Source organism: Triturus cristatus, chromosome 1_2 (genome assembly GCF_964204655.1).
Source record: "Triturus cristatus chromosome 1_2, aTriCri1.1, whole genome shotgun sequence".
Taxonomy (NCBI): Eukaryota; Metazoa; Chordata; class Amphibia; order Caudata; family Salamandridae; genus Triturus; species Triturus cristatus.
Window position 1 is genome coordinate 1,162,993,410 of NC_140580.1, and position 23,810 is coordinate 1,163,017,219.

The 23,810-nt window shown below is 47.8% G+C and overlaps 1 protein-coding gene across 1 annotated transcript in view; it reads right to left on the reverse strand.

Moving 5' to 3' along the window:
- NCS1 (neuronal calcium sensor 1) overlaps positions 1 to 23,810 on the reverse strand; it is a 449,313-nt gene that overhangs the window by 25,388 nt on the left and 400,115 nt on the right. The window contains exons 6-7 of the mRNA XM_085613972.1: positions 6,441 to 6,518; positions 4,021 to 4,143 (exon numbers count right to left, since the gene is read on the reverse strand). Of these exons, the coding sequence (XP_085470098.1) occupies positions 4,045 to 4,143; positions 6,441 to 6,518 (177 nt within the window). The 3' untranslated portion in view covers positions 4,021 to 4,044. The remainder of the gene's footprint in view (positions 1 to 4,020; positions 4,144 to 6,440; positions 6,519 to 23,810) is intronic.

A 23,810-nucleotide genomic window follows, 5' to 3' on the forward strand; every position in this document is an offset into this window, starting at 1 on the left:
TGCTTGTGCACCTGACTAACTGGTCACGTATCAAGGAGTCATTGAGCTCCCCAAAATCACACCTTTGGGTAAGACCTCTCAAACAACGAACTCACTGGAACCACCACTTGACGTACCTCAGTGATCCAGTATTTGAAGTTGCTGTCGATCGTGCCTTCCCCAGAACGAGCTCAGCGCCTGCGGCTTGTTGGAAACTGATGAAAACAACCAGGAGCGACAGGACCCAGCGGAACAAACTGCTTTCCGCCCTCTAGTGGGCGTGAGGAGGCGCGTCACTTTCACCCCCCCCCCCCCCCCCCGTCAGCTGAGGGAGTGCAGGAGACTTCACGGCACTGACGCGGAGGAATCTCGTAGAAACCTGACGAAATGGCAAGGGGCGGCAGGACCCAGCAGAGCACTTCTGCTTCCCACCTACTTGTGGGCGTGATGAGGCGCGTCGACCACCAGTTCCTCGTCAGCTGAGGGAGCGCTGGAATCCACCACAACAGCTGCGATGATGAGGTAAAAAGGGGTGCCCCACAGGAGGCTTGTGCCGCTGGAGTGCCGGGATACCTTCTGCCAGCACGGGGAAATTCCTCACATCACAAACCTCGCTGAGGAGGACGTCCAACAACCGGCACTCGCGCCGAGTCCCCGGTGCCAAACACAACGGTGTTCCGACAGTCAGTCACCGAGGAACACCAATTCCACTCCTACCTCGGTGAAGAATCGCCGAGCCCCCGGAACACCAGCGATGCGCCTCCGAAGATCGTTAGAGACGAGGACACGCTGAGGGAAACCCTTGACAGGCGCCAACAGCTGCAGCCGTCGTGGCACGGGGAATACCTCCACAGAGAAGAGTCGTGAAACAGTAACAGACCTCGCTGGGAAGTCCTGACAGCCAGGTCACTTTGCGCAGAGCCCCCGGAACACCAGCGGTGCACTTCAGACTTCGGTAGGGGCGATGACGCTCGCGTCACTGACAAGGAAATCCTTCACAGGCACCATCTGACACAGTCTTATTATGTACGAGGAGGCTTCTCACACAGAAAGTCGGAACAGCCACAGCAACTCGCCCGAGCCGCTGACACAGCACGCCAGTCAGTCTTCCTTGAATCATAGGATGTGCGGAGTCCAGGAGGTCACACGCAGTTTGAGAGCGTAAACGTAAAAAGGGGAAATGACTTGTCCTGCCCCCCTCGCAGGATCGTCGCCAGTGTAGTAAAGAAAGTGACGAGACCAGTGGAAGTTCAACTGTCACTTTATTCCAAGTCATCTGCTCTCTGACATGAGCAGGTTGTCAACATTCTAAGGAGAGCTTCGGGAGATACCAAGGTAAGAGGGATGGAGGGGGTGGACGGAAGGTACCAAGGGGGGTGAAGAAAGAGGGGAAGATACAACAGTGTGGAAGCCTGGTCGGCTGACATCTTGCACGGAAGAGGATCAGCCTCCACGCCTCCACGTTCCCCTTGTCCAGTCTTGCCAGGGTCCTTCCAACAATTAGGAGAGGCCGGGCCCAGCCCATCTCATCGCCTCGACCTTCCCAGGTGATGTCCACCTCACTCCCGCGGGTGAGATCGCTTTCATCCACGATCATGGGCAGCTTGACCTGACTGCGCGGCTCTGTCTGTTGGAACGAGCTTTAGATGAACCATCAAGCAATCAATCAGGGATTCGTAAAGTGCAACAAATCCCCCATGAGGGTCTCAAGGTGCTGGAGTTGCAAGCTGCTCCTTGGCAGACTGCTCATTAGAACAGCCAGGTCTTGAGTTCTTCCCTGAATTGCTGGAGCGGTGATGCGGACCTGAGGTGCAGGGGAAGGTTGTTTCAAGCTTTGGCCGCCAGGTGTGTGAAGGAGCGTCCTACAATGCTGTATAGATGCCCACGTCTGTCCAGAGGTCAGCCTAGTTGGTCTGGATTTATTGGTACGTGGAACGTGAGTTGGGCCCCACTGTTTCCTCTCCAACTGTGCTCATGAACCTATCTGTCGGACCCTTACCTATAGTCCTTTAAGATGGCACCACAGACGTCCTGCGCTCCACAATCATCCGCCACTGTCTCCTTTGCCACTATCCATCCCCAGGAAGGGCAATATGGGCTCTTTGGGGTTCAGAAGTATGTTCTGAAGCCACCATATATCAGAGAGTCAAACCTAAGTCCTTTGCCTCTTTCGAGTGAAAGGTTCACCTTTGTCGGGTCCAGTGGGAGCCCAAGTCGGTGGCAGATTGGACCGTGCCAGCGCCCATTTTTTGCCAGCACATAGATGAGGTTGTGTCCAGTGCGTGCGGATGCCACAGCCATGGCTTTTCTCGTGAGATTCACCACCGCACTGGCTCCCCGTCTCCGAGGTGGTGAACTTGGAGCTCCTTTGTGGTGGAAGGGTGTCTGGGGCTTTGCACCCTCATATCTCAGGAGACGCCCCCTCTCAGGATGTCTTGGGACCGTGAGATCCAGCGACTTGCTTCTCCTGCAGGTCCCAAAGTGCACATATCTGTGTACTAGCACATGCACACAACATGCACACTTCTGCAGCTTCGTAGCCTTCACGAGGAAATGCCATCCCTATCAAACTCTCAGTGCTGTCAGAATCCACAGCGGTTGCCATGGCAATCATGGCTGACCGCATCCATAGACACTAAAAGAAGACTACATTTCAGGAAGGATGCACACTGAAAGATCATCTAATTTCGGCTTTTTCCAACTTTTAAACATAGATGCAACTTGATAAACAGAAGTAATAAATCACGGTGAACATGAATACCTGCGCCGCTCAATATGACGTTGATTAACCAGAAAACAACGTAGGTCTGACGATTTCATATCCGTTGTTTATGTATTTGGATACTACAACCGGAAGTGGCACTTGTCACACTTGCCTTACATCCAAGTGTAGTTATAACGTTCTTAAAAGATCCTACAGCATCCTTACTAATTGAACACGATGGGTTCATTTGATGGGGTTCGTTTCCAGCCACTTCCCTGGTAGTGGACGTGTTTACGGAGTAAACCTGATATTCATGTGAGATTTTAAATGTAGCAATCCGCACTTTTCTCTGAATTCACATGCACTGGTGCGGCAGAGAGAGAACTTTACCACTAGAAATGACACTTTATAGGAAGGCCCATGGGCCCCTCGTATTTCAGGCCATTTATCAAGGCTTTCAATTTATTAAGTTCAATTTTATTCAGTTTCTCAAAGAAAATTCTGTTAAAATGGAATAACTAAGAAAAGCGAGAAGGAGGTTCTTGTCAAACAATGAAACAATGTTTCACTACAACTTGCTATATATAGGTCATCTTGACCCGGATAAGCAGGGAAGTCTCTCATTTTCAATTAGCAAAGAGCATTTTATTGAGTGTGAATAAGACGTGTGTTCAAATGAACGTATTCGTGCCTTCTTCGGACGCTGCAAAGCGCTCCGAGTGCAGGACATGACTCGTTTATTTGATCTGAATGCAGCCCGGGTGACCCAGTCACAGTGGTCACAGAGCGGGCCTTCCCCTCGTCATTTACATGGAGATGTAAACACAATGATTGTGCAAGTGCACCAGTGTGAGTGAGTGAACTCAACGTGCTCTGACCTGGATCAGTGTCAAGAAATCAAAATAGAAACGATAACAAGACAGAGAAAAAAGAGTGAGTGAGTGCGAGAGTAGCAGAAAGAAAATAAACAGAGTGTCAGTGAGAGAGAGACAGAGAGAAGACAGACAGAATCAGTGAGAGAGAGAGAGAGAAAGAGAGAATTGTTTAAGGGGCTGTTGGAAGCAGATCACACATATTAGCTGCACTGGTTGAGTCAGGAGGAGGGGGGCTGGATTACAAATCACTGTTATCAGGTGTGCAAGACCAACTGGGCTGCACGGAGGCAATGAAAGACTACAAGTCCCAGAAGGCATTAGGTTGTCACATGAAAGCCCAGGACGGGAAGCTTGGTGATAACCTCCTCTCGCAGGTTGTGGGGTTTAGATTATGAAACGTGGGGTTATTAGGGCAGCCTTCCAGGCGAAGACAGGTTCTCTAATGCACTGAATTATACGCACCTGGGCTAAGGGGTCTTCTCGGCACTATACCAGCCCATCATAAAGGGACAGCGCCTGGACGATGGATGGGTCAGCCTTCGAGCCCTCCTGGAACTCCTGCAGCGTGAGCTTCCCGTCGGCATTCTGTTGCGCGAGGAGAGGGACAGAAGGAGAAAAAACCAAGAGCATGGATAAAAAACTCTGGGAAGACAAACCCAACCAGCCGACTGTTCTACAACCTTCTAACCACCTGCCCCTACCTCTGGCTCCTGCACCACCCCTCCTCCCTGGCCAGCCAACCACTCCAGGTCCCCCAAGTCCTGCACAGTCCTACAAGAAGAGCCACAATCCTAAAAGACTCACAACTGAACCACCAAAACCCCCCATCATTCCTATAACCTCACCCTCCTAAAGCCACACCTCCCCTCAACAACAACCGTCACTCCCACTCACTCACACACTCACTCACCAATCCCTGGTGGCAAGAGCCAACACTACAAACCTGCCTCCGAGGTGCTACAATTTTAAAGATAGTTTTATCTGAACTCCCCACTAAACGGATCTTATTGGTGAAATAGTCTCTCATAGTGGAGTGCTTGAGTTTATGAAAATCTTTCAAGGCCTTTTTAATTTCGTCAATTTAGCAGCGGGTCATAAGATAATCTCCAGGAGCGCTCCAATTTTTTGCAGTAGCTTTTCTCAACACGGAGCTCAGGAGAGAACCAGGGGGCTGATGGTCTCTGCCTAGAGGAAGAGACAGGTCTAAGGGGGGCAACAATGTCCAAAGCTGAAGATAACCAGCTGTTGAAACTTACAGAATCTGAGTCTGGGTTGCATGACAATTGGAGGGGTGTAGAAGCGAGTGCAGGTGTCATGCTATCTATAGTGATGTTGCGCCACAGCCTTCTATTTTCTAAGATTTGATAAGGTCTAGAAATACAGGAGTTCAGTGACAGGCTGAAAGGTACTAAGAAGTGATCCGACCAGGTGAGCGGTAAAGGGAGCTCAACTATCAGATTGGGATTTTTAGTAAAAATAAGGTCCAACGTATGGCCGGCAGAATGCGTGGGCCCATTAGCCAGCTGTGTCAGGTTAAGGCCGTCGAAAGTGTCGGCCAAATGTCTAGCTTTCGTGCAGTTATCATCATCCATGTGGACGTTGAAGTCCCCTAGAATCGTAAAATGTGCATGCTTGAGCGAGAGGTCAGCCTCCACATCATAAAGTTCTAACAGGAGCCCGACTGGGGAGTCAGGGGGTCTGTAAACTAAGATCCTGGCCATTGTAAGGTCAGGGGCAATCTTGACGAGAGAAGAACATGGCTTCTAGTGGCCCTATATTCTCGATCTTCCTGTGTGAAATTTCCCAGCCTGTTCATAGGATCACCGCCACACCTCCCCCGGTTTTGATACCAACTCTGTTGACCCGTAGCAGCCGGTATCCAACCGGAATGGCTAATGTGAGGTCAGGGTTAGAGCTGTCTTTAATCCAGGTTTCAGTGAGTAACATTAAATCCCACGAATGTGCCTCTAAAGAGAGCCAAATTTCATCCTTGTGTCTAGGGAGGGATCTGCAGTTGATCAAGCAGGCCCTAATAGGGGGAGAGTGCGTCCGAGTCTGATCAGTGGAGGCAGGGTTTAAAGATGGCGAGGAGTTGTGTTGCAAAGAGCCTGACACTGGAAATTATTGGCACTGCGGACTATGGGCATGCCTTCGTCTGACACTCAGTGATCTATGGACTTTGGCCATGTTATGTTATGTTATGTTACTGGTTTTATACAGCGCACTGCTGCCCCAGCAAAGGGGCGTCCCAGCGCTGAACTTTAGCAGAAGTTGGAGGGATACTGAAAGATGGCAGGGCCTATAGCATAGGGAAAAGATGTGTTTTAATGGCTTTGCGAAAAGTCATGTAGTTGTTAATGCTATGGGTGTGCACCGGGAGAGAGTTCCAGAGTTTTGCAACCAGGACCCAAAAAGAACATCCTCCAGCTCGCTCTTTCCTGACCCGAGGGACAACCGCCAGATGCTGGCCCATAGATCATAGTTGGCGAGTAGGTGTTAAGGATGAGAGCAGGTTCGCCAGGATACCAGGGAGGAGAGGTTCAAGATTTTATGGGCAATGCAGAGGGACTTGAACTCAATGCGTTTCGCCACCGGCAGTCAGTGTAGTCTGCGGATGGCGTTGGTCGTAGGGTAGGTTATTCGGAGGCCAAGTAGGGTTCTGGCAGACGCACTTTGAGCCCTTTGTAAACGTAGAATTTCAGCCTTATTAGCCCCAGGTGGAGTGAACTTCGGCAGGCACTCAGTGAGTGATGCGTGGGTGGTCTCCAGAAGTGTCCCGTGACAAACACCACTTATCCCAGGGTGGTACCTCTTTACCAAGCCCCCTCATCTGCCTGCACATCTGCAACACCCGAATCCCACCGCCCCCTTCCGGTCCACACCTTATCCATCATGGCGAATATCCGGTCCACCCTTTTCTCTGGCGTGTTCTCCTCTTCCGGCAGCTCCACTGTGTTTCCCTGGAGGAAGTGACACCAAATAGTTACATAGTGGCAGACACTGCTTTAGTCAACACAGATCCGTGGTTACATAGTTACCATAACTGAACGAAGAGATTGCCACTCTAGTTCTTCCGATTACCAGAACCGATAGAAAAACACCTTGCAGTACTCCCAAAACAACACTAGATGGAAGCAATGTGCTGCTAACCTGGCCAGATGCTGAGCATGAAAGTGAAGGTAAAACACATACAGCATCTCTGGTGCTCCAGTGCTACAAAAGAAATACAGCCTGTCGTATTATATGCCACAGTAATGGCAGCCCATGTGAGCCCTTCCTAATATCTACAGCAGAAGCCATGTACGGCGGCACACACAGCATCTCTGGTGCTCCGGTGCTACAAAAGAAACACAGGCTGTCGCCTTACATGCCACAGTCATGCAGCCCGTGTGAGCCCTTCCTAATATATGCAGCACAAGCCGTGTGGGGCGGCACACACAGCATCTCTGGTGCTCCGGTGCTACAAAAGAAACACAGGCTGTCGCCTTACATGCCACAGTCATGCAGCCCGTGTGAGCCCTTCCTAATATATGCAGCACAAGCCGTGTGGGGCGGCACACACAGCATCTCTGGTGCCCCAATGCTACAAAAGAGACACAGCCTGTCGCCTTACATGCCACAGGCATGGCAGCCCGTGTGAGCCCTTCCTAATATCTGCAGTACAAGCCGTGTGGGGTGGCACACACAGCCTCTCTGGTTCTCCAGTGCTACAAAAGAAACACAGCCTCTCGCTTTACATGCCACAGTCATGCAGCCCGTGTGAGCCCTTCCTAATATCTGAAGCACAAGTCGTGTGGGGTGGCACACACAGCATCTCTGGTGCTCCGGTGCTACAAAAGAAACACAGCCTGTCGCCTTACATGCCAGTCATGCAGCCCGTGTGAGCCCTTCCTAATATCTGCAGCACAAGCCATGTACGGCGGCACACGCAGCATCTCTGGTGCCCCATTACTACAAAAGAAACACAGGCTGTCGCCTTACATGCCAGAGTCATGCAGCCCGTGTGAGCCCTTCCTAATATCTGCAGTACAAGCCCTGTGGGGCGGCACACACAGCATCTCTGGTGCCCCAATGCTACAAAAGAGACACAGGCTGTCGCCTTACATGCCACAGTCATGGCAGCCCGTGTGAGCCCTTCCTTATATCTGCCGCACAAGCCGTGTGGGGTGGCACACACAGCATCTCTGGTGCTCCAATGCTACAAAGAAACACAGCCTCTCGCTTTACATGCCACAGTCATGCAGCCCGTGTGAGCCCTTCCTAATATCTGCAGAACAAGCCGTGTGGGGGGGCACACACAGCATCTCTGGTGCTCCAATGCTACAAAAGAAACACAGGCTGTCGCCTTACATGCCACAGTCATGCAGCCCGTGTGAGCCCTTCCTAATATCTGCAGTACAAGCCCTGTGGGGCGGCACACACAGTATCTCTGGTCCTTTAGTGATACAAAAGAAACACAGCCTGTCGCCTTACATGCCACAGCCATGGCAGCCCGTGTGAGCCCTTCCTAATATCTGCAGCACAAGCCGTGTGGTGGGGCACACACAGCATCTCTGGTGCTCCAGTGCTACATAAGAAACACAGCCTGTCGCCTTACATGCCACAGGCATGGCAGCCCGTGTGAGCCCTTCCTTGCAGAACAAGCCATGTGGGGCAGGCTATCCCAGCCTCTTTGAGAAGTCAGGCCGCTAGGACCGCATTACGGACAGGGCGCTCTGTCCTTGGCGGTGCTTCGGGCACCTTTAAAGGGTGCACCGGCTGCAGACTGGGAGAGTGAAGAGGGCGCACGACGGAGGCGCACTCACCCGTTGCCTACATACTATGAAAAGCCGACAGGTCTTACAGAGTGGTCCAGAGGCTGTATGTGCCACAACAGGAGCAGGCTAATCTGTGGCATACATGTTTAAATGTAATAAATCCTTCCAGAGACTGGATGTATTGCTCCTGGAAGAGCCAGGCTGCAGAGAAGGCGCTACATGTACAGCACTGTCTGTGGGAAACCCGGGTCACTCCCTGTAAAGCATCGACACGTTCCCGAATACCAGCCACTTGGTCCGTATAAGCAGTATCTATCTGTCTGTCTGTCTGTCTATCTGTCTATCTCTCTATCTGTCTGCCTGTCTATCTCTCTCTATCTCTCTATGAATCTGTCTATCTAGATTTGTATACAGTTATATAATTCGATTTATATATATATATATGTGTATATATATATATATATATATATATAGAGAGAGAGAGAGAGAGAGAGAGAGCAAGAGAGAGCAAGAGAGAGAGAGAGACTTTACTGTCCATACTTCTTCCCTCCCCTTCCTCTGCTACGGTTCCTCCTAGGTTTCCTTCTCTCTTCCCTCTAAACCCACATTGGGCCATGTCTACGCTAGGGTTAGTCCCTTCGTATGAGCAAATGTCCGTCCGCCCACTGGCTGAAACCCGTGCACGTCCATCCATCTCACGCCGCACGTCTGTTGGCATCTTACTGTGACCTACTCGACAACATCACCGTTCTCCCAGTCCTCAGCCGCCACCACTACCGACTGTAATGTATTTGCGCAGTTTGTATGTATATCTCAATGAGTCCATCCATACCATTGATCAGTTTAAAGGGGGGGGGGGGGGGGCGGTCCTCAAACGCAGAGAAGAGTTTGGCATTTCTCTGGTCACTGCAAGGACTCTAAAAACAACATGTCTCCAATTTTAAAATGAATTATCCATCGCTTCCGCCTGTGGCGTGGCTGCAACATATCAACTACCAGGGACAGTTTTACTTAATTGTGTCAACCAATTCTATCACAATCCCAGGGTGGCAGTTTGTAAAAGGAGGGGGAAGCGTTTCTACACGTGTGGAGTTGTGTGCTGTTTAAGAGGCCTTCGGATGTGTTATTCTCAGAGCTGCTCCTTCGCCCGTGAGGGGACTTGGGTAACCTGTGGTAAGATCTCGCGGCGCGCTCATTCATAAATTCAGGTTTCAGCTTCTTGGGTGGACAGGCCACAGACAGATCATTTTTAAAATTTTAGCATCTGAAATTAACCTTTAAGGGCATCGGGTCATTCATATGGATCAGAGCGAAAAGTAAAACTCTTTTCTTAAATACAGGGTGACAAAAGCATACAAAGTTCTAAAAGTAACATTGTGGGGGCTCCTAGTGAAGGAACATTGCGCTGTGGTTATGGGTGATGGGGCTCCCCTGAACACAGTTAAGACCCACCGGGATCATGTCACAGCACTTAATGAAACATTCTGAGAAACAAACAAAAAACAAGCATTTGCAATGCAATAGGTCTCGCATTTACGCGAGTTTGAGCTATTCGCATTGCTAATGACAATGCCTTTTATTTGTGTTTTCGTTTTTCAAACATAAATAAAAGGCATCGTCATTTACAATGCCAATAGCTTAAACTCGCGTAAATGCGAGACCTATTGCATTGCAAATGCTTGTTCTAATATACAACACGTGGGGCTGAGCATGAATATATTGATGTCATCTGTTGTCTGTGATTTGTTCTGGAAATCTCGTGCACTCTTGTCATCGAGAGGCCATGTTTTGAGGATGTAGAGCACATCTTCAGTGCATTTCGAGTTACCACTTTCTGCATTTCTAACGAATATTCAAACCATATTGGTCTTTACACATAGACAAGCATATGTTGAAATACTCTCACATCCAGGAAGCAGTTTCCCCTGGTGCATCACGGTGACATGGGGGTTCAGCAGGTGCCAGTGAAATGAGTTGCCTTTAGTGCTCCCTTTAAATTCATAGACGATTTAACGTGAGCATTTACATTTTCTTGAACTCAAATATAAGCCTATTTAATTATATACAAACTCTAACTGGTGCCGACAGTGCTTAATAAACGGTCTGATGACAGTTTAGTTTGAGGCTAATTAGAATGGACAAATTGTAAAGGCTTGCATGGGAAGATTGGTCCATAAACCTGCCATTCATGCAAATGCAGCTCTAATCATAAGAATTATTCACGTTCAGAAATAGGAATGCAGATCTTGCCATGATTTGTCTAGTAAAGTTCACGTACACCGGATTTATGGAACAATACATGTAGAACGTTTTAAGTAAAATATTATAATATTTCTCGACGGACTGCACCTCCCGACAATAATAACACTTTAGTTGAAAATGGCATTGTAGGATAGCTATTAGGCTAAGGTTACACCGATATATATTTGTTAATTTGCAAATAACAATAAGTGTGAAACTGAAATGCGCAACTAAAGCTGAAAAAATCATTTGGATGACTGACAAAGCTACACCTTAACATTGTCTTGTTTTTTTGGAGCAGCAAGGGAATGTGCGACTCCCCATTATTTGAATCAAAACTTGTTATTTCGTAACACGAAATTCACAGAAGTTCAATAACATTTAGGCCCGATTGATCAGACAAGGAATCATAACGCTAGTCCTTTGATAACCACAAAAAAAGAGGCCCAGGCTTTAAGAGAACAATGAAGAAGTACCAAAAGGCGACCAATCACGAATGTCTCACAAATATTTTACGGTAGCAAAAAAAAGAGCCAACTGGGAAATCCAACAACTAAACGAGAGACATCACCAGTAAGCAAAACAAGCAAGGATAACGGCAACACAGCGGGCTCGTGGAGGAGGCGGGGCTTTTGGTCTGCTTGGTGGGGGGGGACAGAAACAAACGAGAGCGACAAAGCGAGATTAAACAGTGACGCACTGGGTGGGGATTGAGAGAATGCTGGGAGCCTGGGTTAAAGTGAAAGCGGCGCCCATATGCTGTCTACAGTAACAGAAACTCATTAATAAAAATAAAACGAGGCTTCTGTTTATCTGAAAAGAAGTTAAATACGAGTGCCCCGACGCTGAAGCAGTCCCAAGCTAAAAATGCGTTGCCTGCAGTCAAGAAGGCAAATGCGAAGGTATGGCTGACAGCTTCTATTTTTATCGACTGCCTGCAAGAGATTGATGACAGGAATGAAAGAAAGAACAATGGATGGATGAGAGGTGGGGTGTGGGTTAGAAGAAGTGATTGTAGAATAGAAAAGAACAAGACAAGCCCGGCGGAGCGTGGGCGCGAGCGCTTGGGGGAGGGGGAGCGGACCCTTTGAAGTGCTTCAAAGGAGCCAAAGCTATAGAGAAGGGAGGGGGGAGTGAGAGCAGCTGTGCACGTGCATGTGATCGTGCACTCAAGGTTTAGGCCAGCCAAAACTGTGGGTAGCACTTTGAAAATCCCACATATAAAATGTCTCTTCGAGCCTTTGGCTCGCAAGACCTAATGACAGGAATGGAGATATGGAAAGAAAGGCGAACCCTTAAACGAGACAAAACCTAATTAAAAAATATAGGAACACGATTGATTCTGCAAAAATAAATTCCCTTAACATAAAATGTAAAACGTTATAAATAATCCTAAAGACGTTTTTGAGACTTTAAGGAAGTTGGTTAATTTTAATTTCCAAACTCTCATTCCCCCTACCCGAGTGGTATTTCACAATTCAATGCCCCATTTTAGTTTAAAGTGTAAACATTTAGGGCGATCCCATGGCTCCGGAAGACTTAATAATTCAGATTACACCCTCTTTTCACCCTTGTTTTTGAACATCCTTGCAGACCCGCCATGTCGCTGGTCCATCGTTTGGCAAACGACTCCCTGCTGACAATATGCAGATTTGGCAATGAGACCATGGGGGGCGGTGTGCACACCGGGACACGAAGACGAGCTGGGCGAGGACGAACAGCCTCCTGCCCGGTGCAATTAAGCTAGACGTATGTACTATGACAGGACTGCTGTGTGTGTCAGTGAGCGTGTGGTTTTAGAGTGTGTGTGTGTGTGTGCTATCAAAACTGTACATAGATGTTATTGCTTCTTTACTAGATGTTCGCAATCCTACCTCATGTAACTGTGAAGCGCTCTGATACCCAAGGGTCATGTTCGCACTATATAAAACTCTATAAATAAAATAAATAAATAAAATAAAATAAAGTGCACTTAGGATAGACGTATGTACTAAACTGCACTTAAGTTAGACCTATGTACTTCAGTGCACTTAAGATAGACGTATGTACTTCAGTTAACTTAAGCTAGATGTATGTACTTAAATGCACTTAAGATAGATTTATGTACTGCAGTGCACTTAAGATAAGGCAAAACCAAAGGGGATGATGGGTGGAGTGTTGAACATTACAAGCACTCACCCCCAGTCAACTGATCTGTGTTTAATCCATCATCATTCTTTAGCTCACTCCACCACCCCAGTTCAGACATGGCCAAATGCAAATCAGTCTAAACCTGTGCCTCATGGGAGCAGTCCAGCCCAAACGGCCAAGCCATGTCTTCCCTTGACCGGAAACAAGCATCCTGGGACCGGTTTTGGGTTCATAACCCTCATCAGCCAGGCTTTCTTGAATCCAGTGGCAAAGTGAACAAGGGACCCACGTCTGGGCATACCCTGCCAACTTAGGGCGAACAAAGCAAAACCAAAGGGGATGATGGACGGAGTGTTGAACATTGCAAGCACTCACCCCAAGTCAACTGATCTGGGTTTAATCCATCATCATTCTTTAGCTCACTCTGCCACCCCAGTTTAGACATGGCCATATGCAAAGCAGTCTGACCTTGTGCCTCATGGGAACAGTGCAGCCCGAACTGCCAAGCCATGTCTGCCCATGACTGGAAACGAGCATCCTGGGACCGGTATCGGTTCCGAACTTAGGGCGAACTAAGTTTGCCCTAAGTTGGCAGGGTATGCCCAGATGTGGGTCCCTTGCTCACTTTGCCACTGGATTCAAGATAGCCTGGCTGATGAGGGTTATGAACCCGAAACTGGTCCCAGGATGCTTGTTTACTGTCCAGGGAAGACATGGCTTGGCAGTTCGGGCTGGACTGTTCCCATGAGGCACAGGGTCAAACTGATTTGCATATGGCCATGTCTGAACTGGGGTGGCAGAGTGAGTTAAGAATTATGATGGAGTAAACCCAGATCAGTTGACTGGGGGTGAGTGCTTGCAGTGTTCAACACTCCCTCCATCATCCCCTTTGATTTTGCTAAGTTTGCCCTAAGTTGGCAGGGTATGCCCAGACGTGGGTTCCTTGCTCACTTTGCCACTGGATTCAAGATAGCCTGGCTGATGAGGGTTATGAACCCGAAACCGGTCCCAGGATGCTTGTTTACTGTCCAGGGAAGACATGGCTTGGCAGTTTGGGCTGGACTGTTCCCATGAGGCACAGGGTCAGACTGATTTGCATATGGCCATGTCTGAACTGGGGGGGCGGAGTGAGCTAAAGAATGATGATGGATTAAACCCAGATCAGTTGACTGGGGGGCGGGTGCTTGCAATGTTCAACACTCCGTCCATCATCCCCTTTGGTTTTGCTAAGTGTGCACTTAAGATAGACGTATGTCCTGCAGTGCACTTAAGATACACGTATTTACTTAAGTGCACTTAAGATGGATGTATGTACTTCAGTGCACTTAAGATAGACGTATGTACTTCACTTATCTTAAGATAGACATATGTACTTCAGTGCACTTAAGGTAGATGTATGTACTCCAGTGCCCTTAAGATAGACATATGTACTTCAGTGCACTTAAGATAGACATATATACTTCAGTGCACTTAAGATAGACGTATATGCTAAACTGCATTTAAGATAGACGTCTGTACTTCAGAACACTTAAGATAGACGTATGTACTTCAGTTAACTTAAGATAGACATATGTACTTCAGTGCACTTAAGATAGACATATGTACTAAACTGCACTTAAGATCGACGTATGTACTTCAGTACACTTAAGATAGTTATGTACTTCAGTTAACTTAAGATAGACATATGTACTTCAGTGACCTTAAGACAGACGTATGTACTTCAGTGCTCTTAAGACAGATGTATGTACTTCAGTGCACTTAAAATAGGCGTATGTACTAAAGTGCACTTAAGATAGATGTATGTACTTCAGTGCAGTTAAGATAGACGTATGTACTTCAGTGCACTTATGATAGAGGTATGTACTAAAGTGCACTTGAGATAGACGTATGTACTTCAGTACACTTAAGATAGACGTATGTACTTCAGTGCACTTAAGATAGACGTATGTACTTCAGTGCACTTAACATAGAAATATGTACTTCAGTGCACTTAAGATAGACATATGTACTAAACTGCACTTAAGATAGACGAATGTTCTTCAGTACACTTATGATAGACGTATGTACTTCAGTGCGCTTAAGATAGACTTATGCACTTAAATGCACTTAAGATAGATTATGTACTTAAATGCACTTAAAATAGACGTATGTACAAAAGTGCTTTTAAGATAGACATCTGTACTAAAGTGCACTTAAGATAGACGTATGTACTTCACTTATCTTAAGATAGACATGTACTTCAGTGCACTTAAGATAGACGTATGTACTTCAGTGCACTTAAGATATGCATATGTACTTCAGTGCACTTAAGATAGACATATATACTTCAGTGCACTTAAGATAGACGTATGTACTAAACTGCACTTAAGATAGACGTATGTACTTCAGTACACTTAAGATAGAAGTATATACAAAAGTGCACTTAAGATAGACATATGTACAAAAGTGCACTTAAGATAGATGTATGTACTAAAGTGCACTTAAGATAGACCCATGTACTTCAGTGCACTTAAGATAGATGCATATACTGCCGTGCGCTTATGATAGACGCATGTATTTCAGTGCACTTAAGATAGGCGCATGTACTGAAGTGCACTTAAGATAGACGTATGTACTTAAATGCACTTAAGATGGATTTATGTACTGCAGTGCACTTAAGATAAGGCAAAACCAAAGGGGATGATGGATGGAGTGTTGAACATTGCAAGCACTCACCCCCAGTCAACTGATCTGTGTTTAATCCATCATCATTCTTTAGCTCACTCCGCCACCCCAGTTCAGACATGGCCATATGCAAATCAGTCTGACCCTGTGCCTCATGGGAACAGTGCAGCCCGAACTGCCAAGCCGCCTCTTCCCAGGACCGGAAACAAGCATCCTGGGACCGGTATCGGTTGCCAACCTAGGGCGAACTAAGTTTGCCCAAAGTTGGCAGGGTATGCCCAGATGTGGGTCCCTTGCTCACTTTGCCACTGGATCCAAGATAGCCTGGCTGATGAGGGTTATGAACCCGAAACTGGTCCCATGATGCTTGTTTCCTGTCCAGGGAAGACATGGCTTGGCAGTTCGGGCTGGACTGGTTTCATGAGGCACAGGGTCAGACTGATTTGCATATGGCCATGTCTGAACTGGGGTGGCGGAGTGAGTTAAGAATGATGATGGATTAAACCCAGATCAGTTGACTGGGGGTGAGTGCTTGCAGTGTTCAACACTCCGTCCATCATCCCCTTTGGTTTTGCAAAGTTTGCCCTAAGTTGGCAGGGTATGCCCAGACGTGGGTCCCTTGCTCACTTTGCCACTGGATTCAAGATAGCCTGGCTGATGAGGGCTATGAACCCGAAACCTGTCCCAGGTTGCTTATTTCCTGTCCAGGGAAGACATGGCTTGACAGTTCGGGCTGGACTGTTCCCATGAGGCACAGGGTCATAGTAATTTGCATATAGCCATGTCTGAACTGGGGTGGCGGAGTGAGCTAAAGAATGATGATGGATTAAACCCAGATCAATTGACTGGGGGTGAGTGCTTGCAATGTTCAACACTCCGTCCATCATCCCCTTCGGTTTGGCTAAGTGTGCACTTAAGATAGACGTATGTCCTGCAGTGCACTTAAGATGGACGTATTTACTTAAGTGCACTTAAGATAGATGTATGTACTGCAGTGCACTTAAGATAGACGTATGTACTTAAGTGCACTTAAGACAGATGTATGTACTTAAGTGCTCTTAAGACAGATGTATGTACTTCAGTGCACTTAAGATAGACGTATGTACTAAAGTGCACTTGAGATAGACGTATGTACTTCACTTATCTTAAGATAGACATATGTACTTCAGTGCACTTAAGATAGATGTATGTACTTCAGTTAACTTAAGATAGACGTATGTACTTCAGTGCACTTAAGATAGACGTATGTACTTCACTTATCTTAAGATAGACATATGTACTTCAGCGCACTTAAGATAGACGTATGTACTTCAGTGCACTTAAGATAGACATATGTACTTCAGTTAACTTAAGATAGACGTATGTACTTCAGTGCACTTCAGATAGACATATGTACTTCAGTGCACTTAAGATAGACGTATGTACTAAACTGCACTTAAGATAGACGCATGTACAAAAGTGCTCTTAAGATAGACGTATGTAAAAAAGTGCACTTAAGATAGACATCTGTAAAAAAGTGCACTTAAGATAGACTTATGTACTTCACTTATCTTAAGATAGACATATGTGCTTCAGTGCACTTAAGATAGACATATGTACTTCAGTGCACTTAAGATAGACGTATGTACTAAACTGCACTTAAGATAGACGTATATACTTCAGTACACTTGAGATAGACGTATGTACTTCAGTGCACTTAAGATAGACATATGTACTTAAATGCACTCAAGATAAACGCATGTACAAAAGTGCTCTTAAGATAGACGTATGTAAAAAAGTACACTTAAGATAGACATATGTACAAAAGTGCAACTTAAGATAGACGTATGTACTAAAGTGCCCTTAAGATAGACCCATGTACTTCAGTACACTTAGATAGACGCATATACTTCCATGCGCTTAAGATAGACGCATGTACTTCAGTGCACTTAAGATAGACGCATGTACTGCAGTGCACTTAAGACAGACGTATGTACTTAAGTGCACTTAAGATAGGTTTATGTACTGCAGTGCACTTAAAATAAAGCAAAACCAAAGGGGATGATGGATGGAGTGTTGAACATTGCAAGCACTCACCCCAGTCAACTGATCTGGGTTTAATCCATCATCATTCTTTAGCTCACTCCGCCACCCCAGTTCAGACATGGCCATATGCAAATCAGTCTGACCCTGTGCCTCATGGGAACAGTCCAGCCCGAACTGCCAAGCCATGTCTTCCCTGGACCGGAAACAAGCATCCTGGGACCGGTTTCGGGTTCATAACCCTCATCAGCCAGGCTATCTTGAATCCAGTGGCAAAGTGAGCAAGGAACCCACGTCTGGGCATACCCTGCCAACTTAGGGCGAACAAAGCAAAACCAAAGGGGATGATGGACGGAGTGTTGAATATTGCAAGCACTCACCCCCAGTCAACTGATCTGGGTTTAATCCATCATCGTTCTTTAGCTCACTCCGCCACCCTAGTTCAGACATGGCCATATGCAAATCAGTCTGACACTGTGCCTCATGGGAACAGTTCAGCCCAAACTGCCAAGCCATGTCTTCCCGGGACTGGAAACAAGCATCCTGGGACCGGTTTCGGTTCCCAACTTAGGGCGAACTAAGTTTGCCCTAAGTTGGCAGGGTATACCCAGACGTGGGTCCCTTGCTCACGTTGCCACTGGATTCAAGATAGCCTGGCTGATGAGGGTTGGTTATGAACCCGAAACCCATCCCAGGATGCTTGTTTCCTGTCCTGGGAAGACATGGCTTGGCAGTCCTGGCTGGACTGTTCCCATGAGGCACAGGGTCAGACTGATTTGCATATGGCCATATCTGAACTGGGGTGGCGGAGTGAGCTAAAGAATGATGATGGATTAAACCCAGATCAGTTAACTGGGGGTGAGTGCTTGCAATGTTCAACACTCCGTCCATCATCCCCTTTGGTTTTGCTAAGTGTGCACTTAAGATAGACGTATGCACTGCCGTGCACTTAAGATAGACGTATTTACTTAAGTGCACTTAAGATAGACGTACGTACTAAAGTGCACTTAAGATAGATGTATGTACAAAAGTGCACTTAAGATAGACATATGTACTTCAGTGCACTTAAAATAGACGTATGTACTTCAGTGCGCTTAAGATAGACATATGTACAAAAGTGCACTTAAGATAGACGTATGTACTAAAGTGCACTTAAGATAGACCTGCTGGTGCTGGGTAGGAGCACATATTTTAAGGGCCTTCTACCAAACAAAGAGACTGCTGAGTCCTAAGGCTATTTTATTCCTTCAAAAGTGATGGGAAAATCTGTAAAGTCCTTATCCATGCAGAATGGACTATAAACCCTACGGTGCGTGGTCAAGTACGCTTTTTGTACCGTCATTTTTATACGAACAGCACCTGCATGTTGACGTTGACAGCATCTGGTGATCTAACTGAGCTGCACAGGGGGCCTCTTAAATATCGCATTGACAGATTACAGTGAGTGGTAATTTCCGCTGAGTGACTGGTCTTCATCCTTCGGAAACAGCTGTACGTTGTGCTATATGTCGTGGGAGCATCCCTCAGGTTGGTGGGAAGGAAGGAACATTAAATCACCGGGCCGGTGTCGGCTGGAGCTACATCTAGGCCACCACTGGCAGCTGGATTATGGATCGACTGGAGCGGGGGCACCAGAAGGCCCCAGACCGCAGACGATGGTCTAATAATAGCCCTCGTACAGGTGGAAAAGGAGTGCCCAAACGGTGTAGGGACAATTTACCGGGCTGTGTCTGGTGCAAGGAGCATACATGGGTAAGCTCAGATCCCTTCAACGACAGATGACAAGACGTGCAATCCAGGAATCAGTGTCCATTCACTGAGGCTACATCTAGAGGTGTGCAATCCAGGAATCAGTGAACATTCACTGAGGCGGCATCTAGAGGCGTGCAATCCAGGAATCAGTGAACATTCACTGAGGCTGCATCTAGAGTCGTGCAATCCAGGAATCAGTGTCCCTTCACTGAGGCTGCATCTAGAGGCGTGCAATCCAGGAATCAGTGTCCCTTCACTGAGGCTGCATCGAGAGGCGTGCAATCCAGGAATCAGTGTCCATTCACTGAGGCTGCATCTAGAGGCGTGCAATCCAGGAATCAGTGTCCATTCACTGAGGCTACATCTAGAGGCGTGCAATCCAGGAATCAGTGTCCATTCACTGAGGCTGCATCTAGAGGCGTGCAATCCAGGAATCAGTGTCCATTCACTGAGGCTACATCTAGAGGCGTGCAATCCAAGAATCAGTGTCCCTTCACTGAGGCCACATCTAGAGGCGGGCAATCAAGGAATCAGTAAACATTCATTGAGGCTACATCTAAAGGCATGCAATCCAGGAATCAGTGTCCCTTCACTGAGGCTACATCTAGAGGCATGCAATCCAGGAATCAGTTTCCCTTCACTGCGGCTGCATCTAGAGGCGTGCAATCCAGGAATCAGTGTCCATTCACTGAGGCTGCATCTAGAGGTGTGCAATCCAGAAATCAGTGTCCATTCACTGAGGCTGCATCTAGAGGCGTGCAATCCAGGAATCAGTGTCCCTTCACTGAGGCTGCATCTAGAGGCGTGCAATCCAGGAATCAGTGTCCCTTCACTGAGGCTACATCTAGAGGCGTGCAATCGAGGAATCAGTGTCCATTCACTGAGGTTACATCTAGAGGCGTGCAATCTAGGAATCAGTGTTCATTCACTGAGGCTACATCTAGAGGCGTGCAATCCAGGAATCAGTGTCCATTCCCTGAGGCTACATCTAGAGGCGTGCAATCCAGGAATCAGTGTCCATTAACTGAGGCTGCATCTAGAGGCATGCAATCCAGGAATCAGTGTATATTCACCGAGGCTACATCTAGAGGCGTGAAATCCAGGAATCAGTGTCCCTTCACCTAGGCTACATCTAGAGGCGTGCAATCCAGGAATCAGTGTTCATTCACCGAGGCTACATCTAGAGGCGTGCAATCCAGGAATCAGTGTCCATTCACCGAGGCTGCATCTAGAGGCGTGCAATCCAGGAATCAGTGTCAATTCACTGAGGCTACATCTTGAGGCGTGCAATCCAGGAATCAGTGTCCATTCACAGAGGCTACATCTAGAGGCGTGCAATCCAGGAATCAGTGTCCCTTCACCGAGGCTGCATCTAGGGGCGTGCAATCCAGGAATCAGTGTCCCTTCACTGAGGCTGCATCTAGAGGCGTGCAATCCAGGAATCAGTGTCCATTCACTGAGGCTACATCTAGAGGCATGCAATCCAGGAATCAGTGTCCATTCACTGAGGCTGCATCTAGAGGCGTGCAATCCAGGAATCAGTGTCCATTCACTGAGGCTACATCTAGAGGCGTGCAATCCAAGAATCAGTGTCCCTTCACTGAGGCCACATCTAGAGGCGGGCAATCAAGGAATCAGTGAACATTCATTGAGAATACATCTAAAGGTGTGCAATCCAGGAATCAGTGTCCCTTCACTGAGGCTACATCTAGAGGCGTGCAATCCAGGAATCCGTTTCCCTTCACTGAGGATGCATCTAGAGGCGTGCAATCCAGTAATCAGTGTCCATTCACTGAGGCTGCATCTAGAGGCGTGCAATCCAGAAATCAGTGTCCATTCACTGAGGCTGCATCTAGAGGCGTGCAATCCAGGAATCAGTGTCCCTTCACTGAGGCTGCATCTAGAGGCGTGCAATCCAGGAATCAGTGTCCCTTCACTGGGGCTGCATCTAGAGGCGTGTAATCCAGGAATCAGTGTCCCTTCACTGAGGCTACATGTAGAGGCGTGCAATCCAGGAATCAGTGTCCATTCACTGAGGTTACATCTAGAGGCGTGCAATCTAGGAATCAGTGTTCATTCACTGAGGCTACATCTAGAGGCGTGCAATCCAGGAATCAGTGTCCATTCCCTGAGGCTACATCTAGAGGCGTGCAGTCCAGGAATCAGTGTCCATTCACTGAGGCTGCATCTAGAGGCGTGCAATCCAGGAATCAGTGTCCATTCACTGAGGCTGCATCTAGAGGCGTGCAATCCAGGAATCAGTGTCCATTTACCGAGGCTACATCTAGAGGCGTGCAATCCAGGAATCAGTGTCCATTCACCGAGGCTACATCTAGAGGCGTGCAATCCAGGAATCAGTGTTCATTCACCGAGGCTACATCTAGAGGCGTGCAATCCAGGAATCAGTGTCCATTCACCGAGGCTACATCTAGAGGCGTGCAATCCAGGAATCAGTGTCCCTTCACCGAGGCTGCATCTAGAGGCGTGCAATCCAGGAATCAGTGTCAATTCACTGAGGCTACATCTTGAGGCGTGCAATCCAGGAATCAGTGTCCATTCACCGAGGCTACATCTAGAGTCGTGCAATCCAGGAATCAGTGTCCATTTACTGAGGCTGCGTCTAGAGGCGTGCAATCCAGGAATCAGTGTCCCTTCACTGAGGCTGCATCTAGAGGCGTGCAATCCAGGAATCAGTGTCCCTTCACTGAGGCTGCATCTAGAGGCGTGCAATCCAGGAATCAGTGTCCATTCACTGAGGCTGCATCTAGAGGCGTGCAATCCAGGAATCAGTGTCCATTCACTGAGGCTACATCTAGAAGCGTGCAATCCAGGAATCAGTGTCCTTTCACTGAGGCTGCATCTAGAGGCGTGCAATCCAGGAATCAGTGTCCATTCACTGAGGCTACATCTAGAGGCGTGCAATCCAAGAATCAGTGTCCCTTCACTGAGGCCACATCTAGAGGCGGGCAATCAAGGAATCAGTGAACATTCATTGAGGCTACATCTAAAGGCATGCAATCCAGGAATCAGTGTCCCTTCACTGAGGCTACATCTAGAGGCATGCAATCCAGGAATCAGTTTCCCTTCACTGCGGCTGCATCTAGAGGCGTGCAATCCAGGAATCAGTGTCCATTCACTGAGGCTGCATCTAGAGGCGTGCAATCCAGGAATCAGTGTCCATTCACTGAGGCTGCATCTAGAGGCGTGCAATCCAGGAATCAGTGTCCCTTCACTGAGGCTGCATCTAGAGGCGTGCAATCCAGGAATCAGTGTCCCTTCACTGGGGCTGCATCTAGAGGCGTGTAATCCAGGAATCAGTGTCCCTTCACTGAGGCTACATCTAGAGGCGTGTAATCCAGGAATCAGTGTTCATTCACTGAGGATACATCTAGAGGCGTGCAATCCAGGAATCAGTGTCCATTCCCTGAGGCTACATCTAGAGGCGTGCAGTCCAGGAATCAGTGTCTATTAACTGAGGCTGCATCTAGAGGCGTGCAATCCAGGAATCAGTGTCCATTCACCGAGGCTACATCTAGAGGCGTGAAATCCAGGAATCAGTGTCCCTTCACCTAGGCTACATCTAGAGGCGTGCAATCCAGGAATCAGTGTTCATTCACCGAGGCTACATCTAGAGGCGTGCAATCCAGGAATCAGTGTCAATTCACCGAGGCTACATCTAGAGGCGTGCAATCCAGGAATCAGTGTCCCTTCACCGAGGCTGCATCTAGAGGCGTGCAATCCAGGAATCAGTGTCAATTCACTGAGGCTACATCTTGAGGCGTGCAATCCAGGAATCAGTGTCCATTCACAGAGGCTACATCTAGAGGCGTGCAATCCAGGAATCAGTGTCCCTTCACCGAGGCTGCATCTAGGGGCGTGCAATCCAGGAATCAGTGTCCCTTCACTGAGGCTGCATCTAGAGGCGTGCAATCCAGGAATCAGTGTCCATTCACTGAGGCTGCCTCTAGAGGCGTGCAATCTAGGAATCAGTGTTCCTTCACTGAGGCTGCATCTAGAGGCGTGCAATCCAGGAATCAGTGTCCATTCACTGAGGCTGCATCTAGAGGTGTGCAATCCAGGAATCAGTGTCCATTCACTGAGGCTACATCTAGAGGCGTGCAATCCAGGAATCAGTGTCCATTCACTGAGGCTGCATCTAGAGGCGTGCAATCCAGGAATCAGTGTCCATTCACTGAGGCTACATCTAGAGGCGTGCAATCCAAGAATCAATGTCCCTTCACTGAGGCCACATCCAGAGGCGGGCAATCAAGGAATCAGTGAACATTCATTGAGGCTACATCTAAAGGTGTGCAATCCAGGAATCAGTGTCCCTTCACTGAGGCTACATCTAGAGGCGTGCAATCCAGGAATCAGTTTCCCTTCACTGAGGCTGCATCTAGAGGCGTGCAATCCAGAAATCAGTGTCCATTCACAGAGGCTACATCTAGAGGCGTGCAATCCAGGAATCAGTGTCCCTTCACCGAGGCTGCATCTAGGGGCGTGCAATCCAGGAATCAGTGTCCCTTCACTGAGGCTGCATCTAGAGGCGTGCAATCCAGGAATCAGTGTCCATTCACTGAGGCTACATCTAGAGGCATGCAATCCAGGAATCAGTGTCCATTCACTGAGGCTGCATCTAGAGGCGTGCAATCCAGGAATCAGTGTCCATTCACTGAGGCTACATCT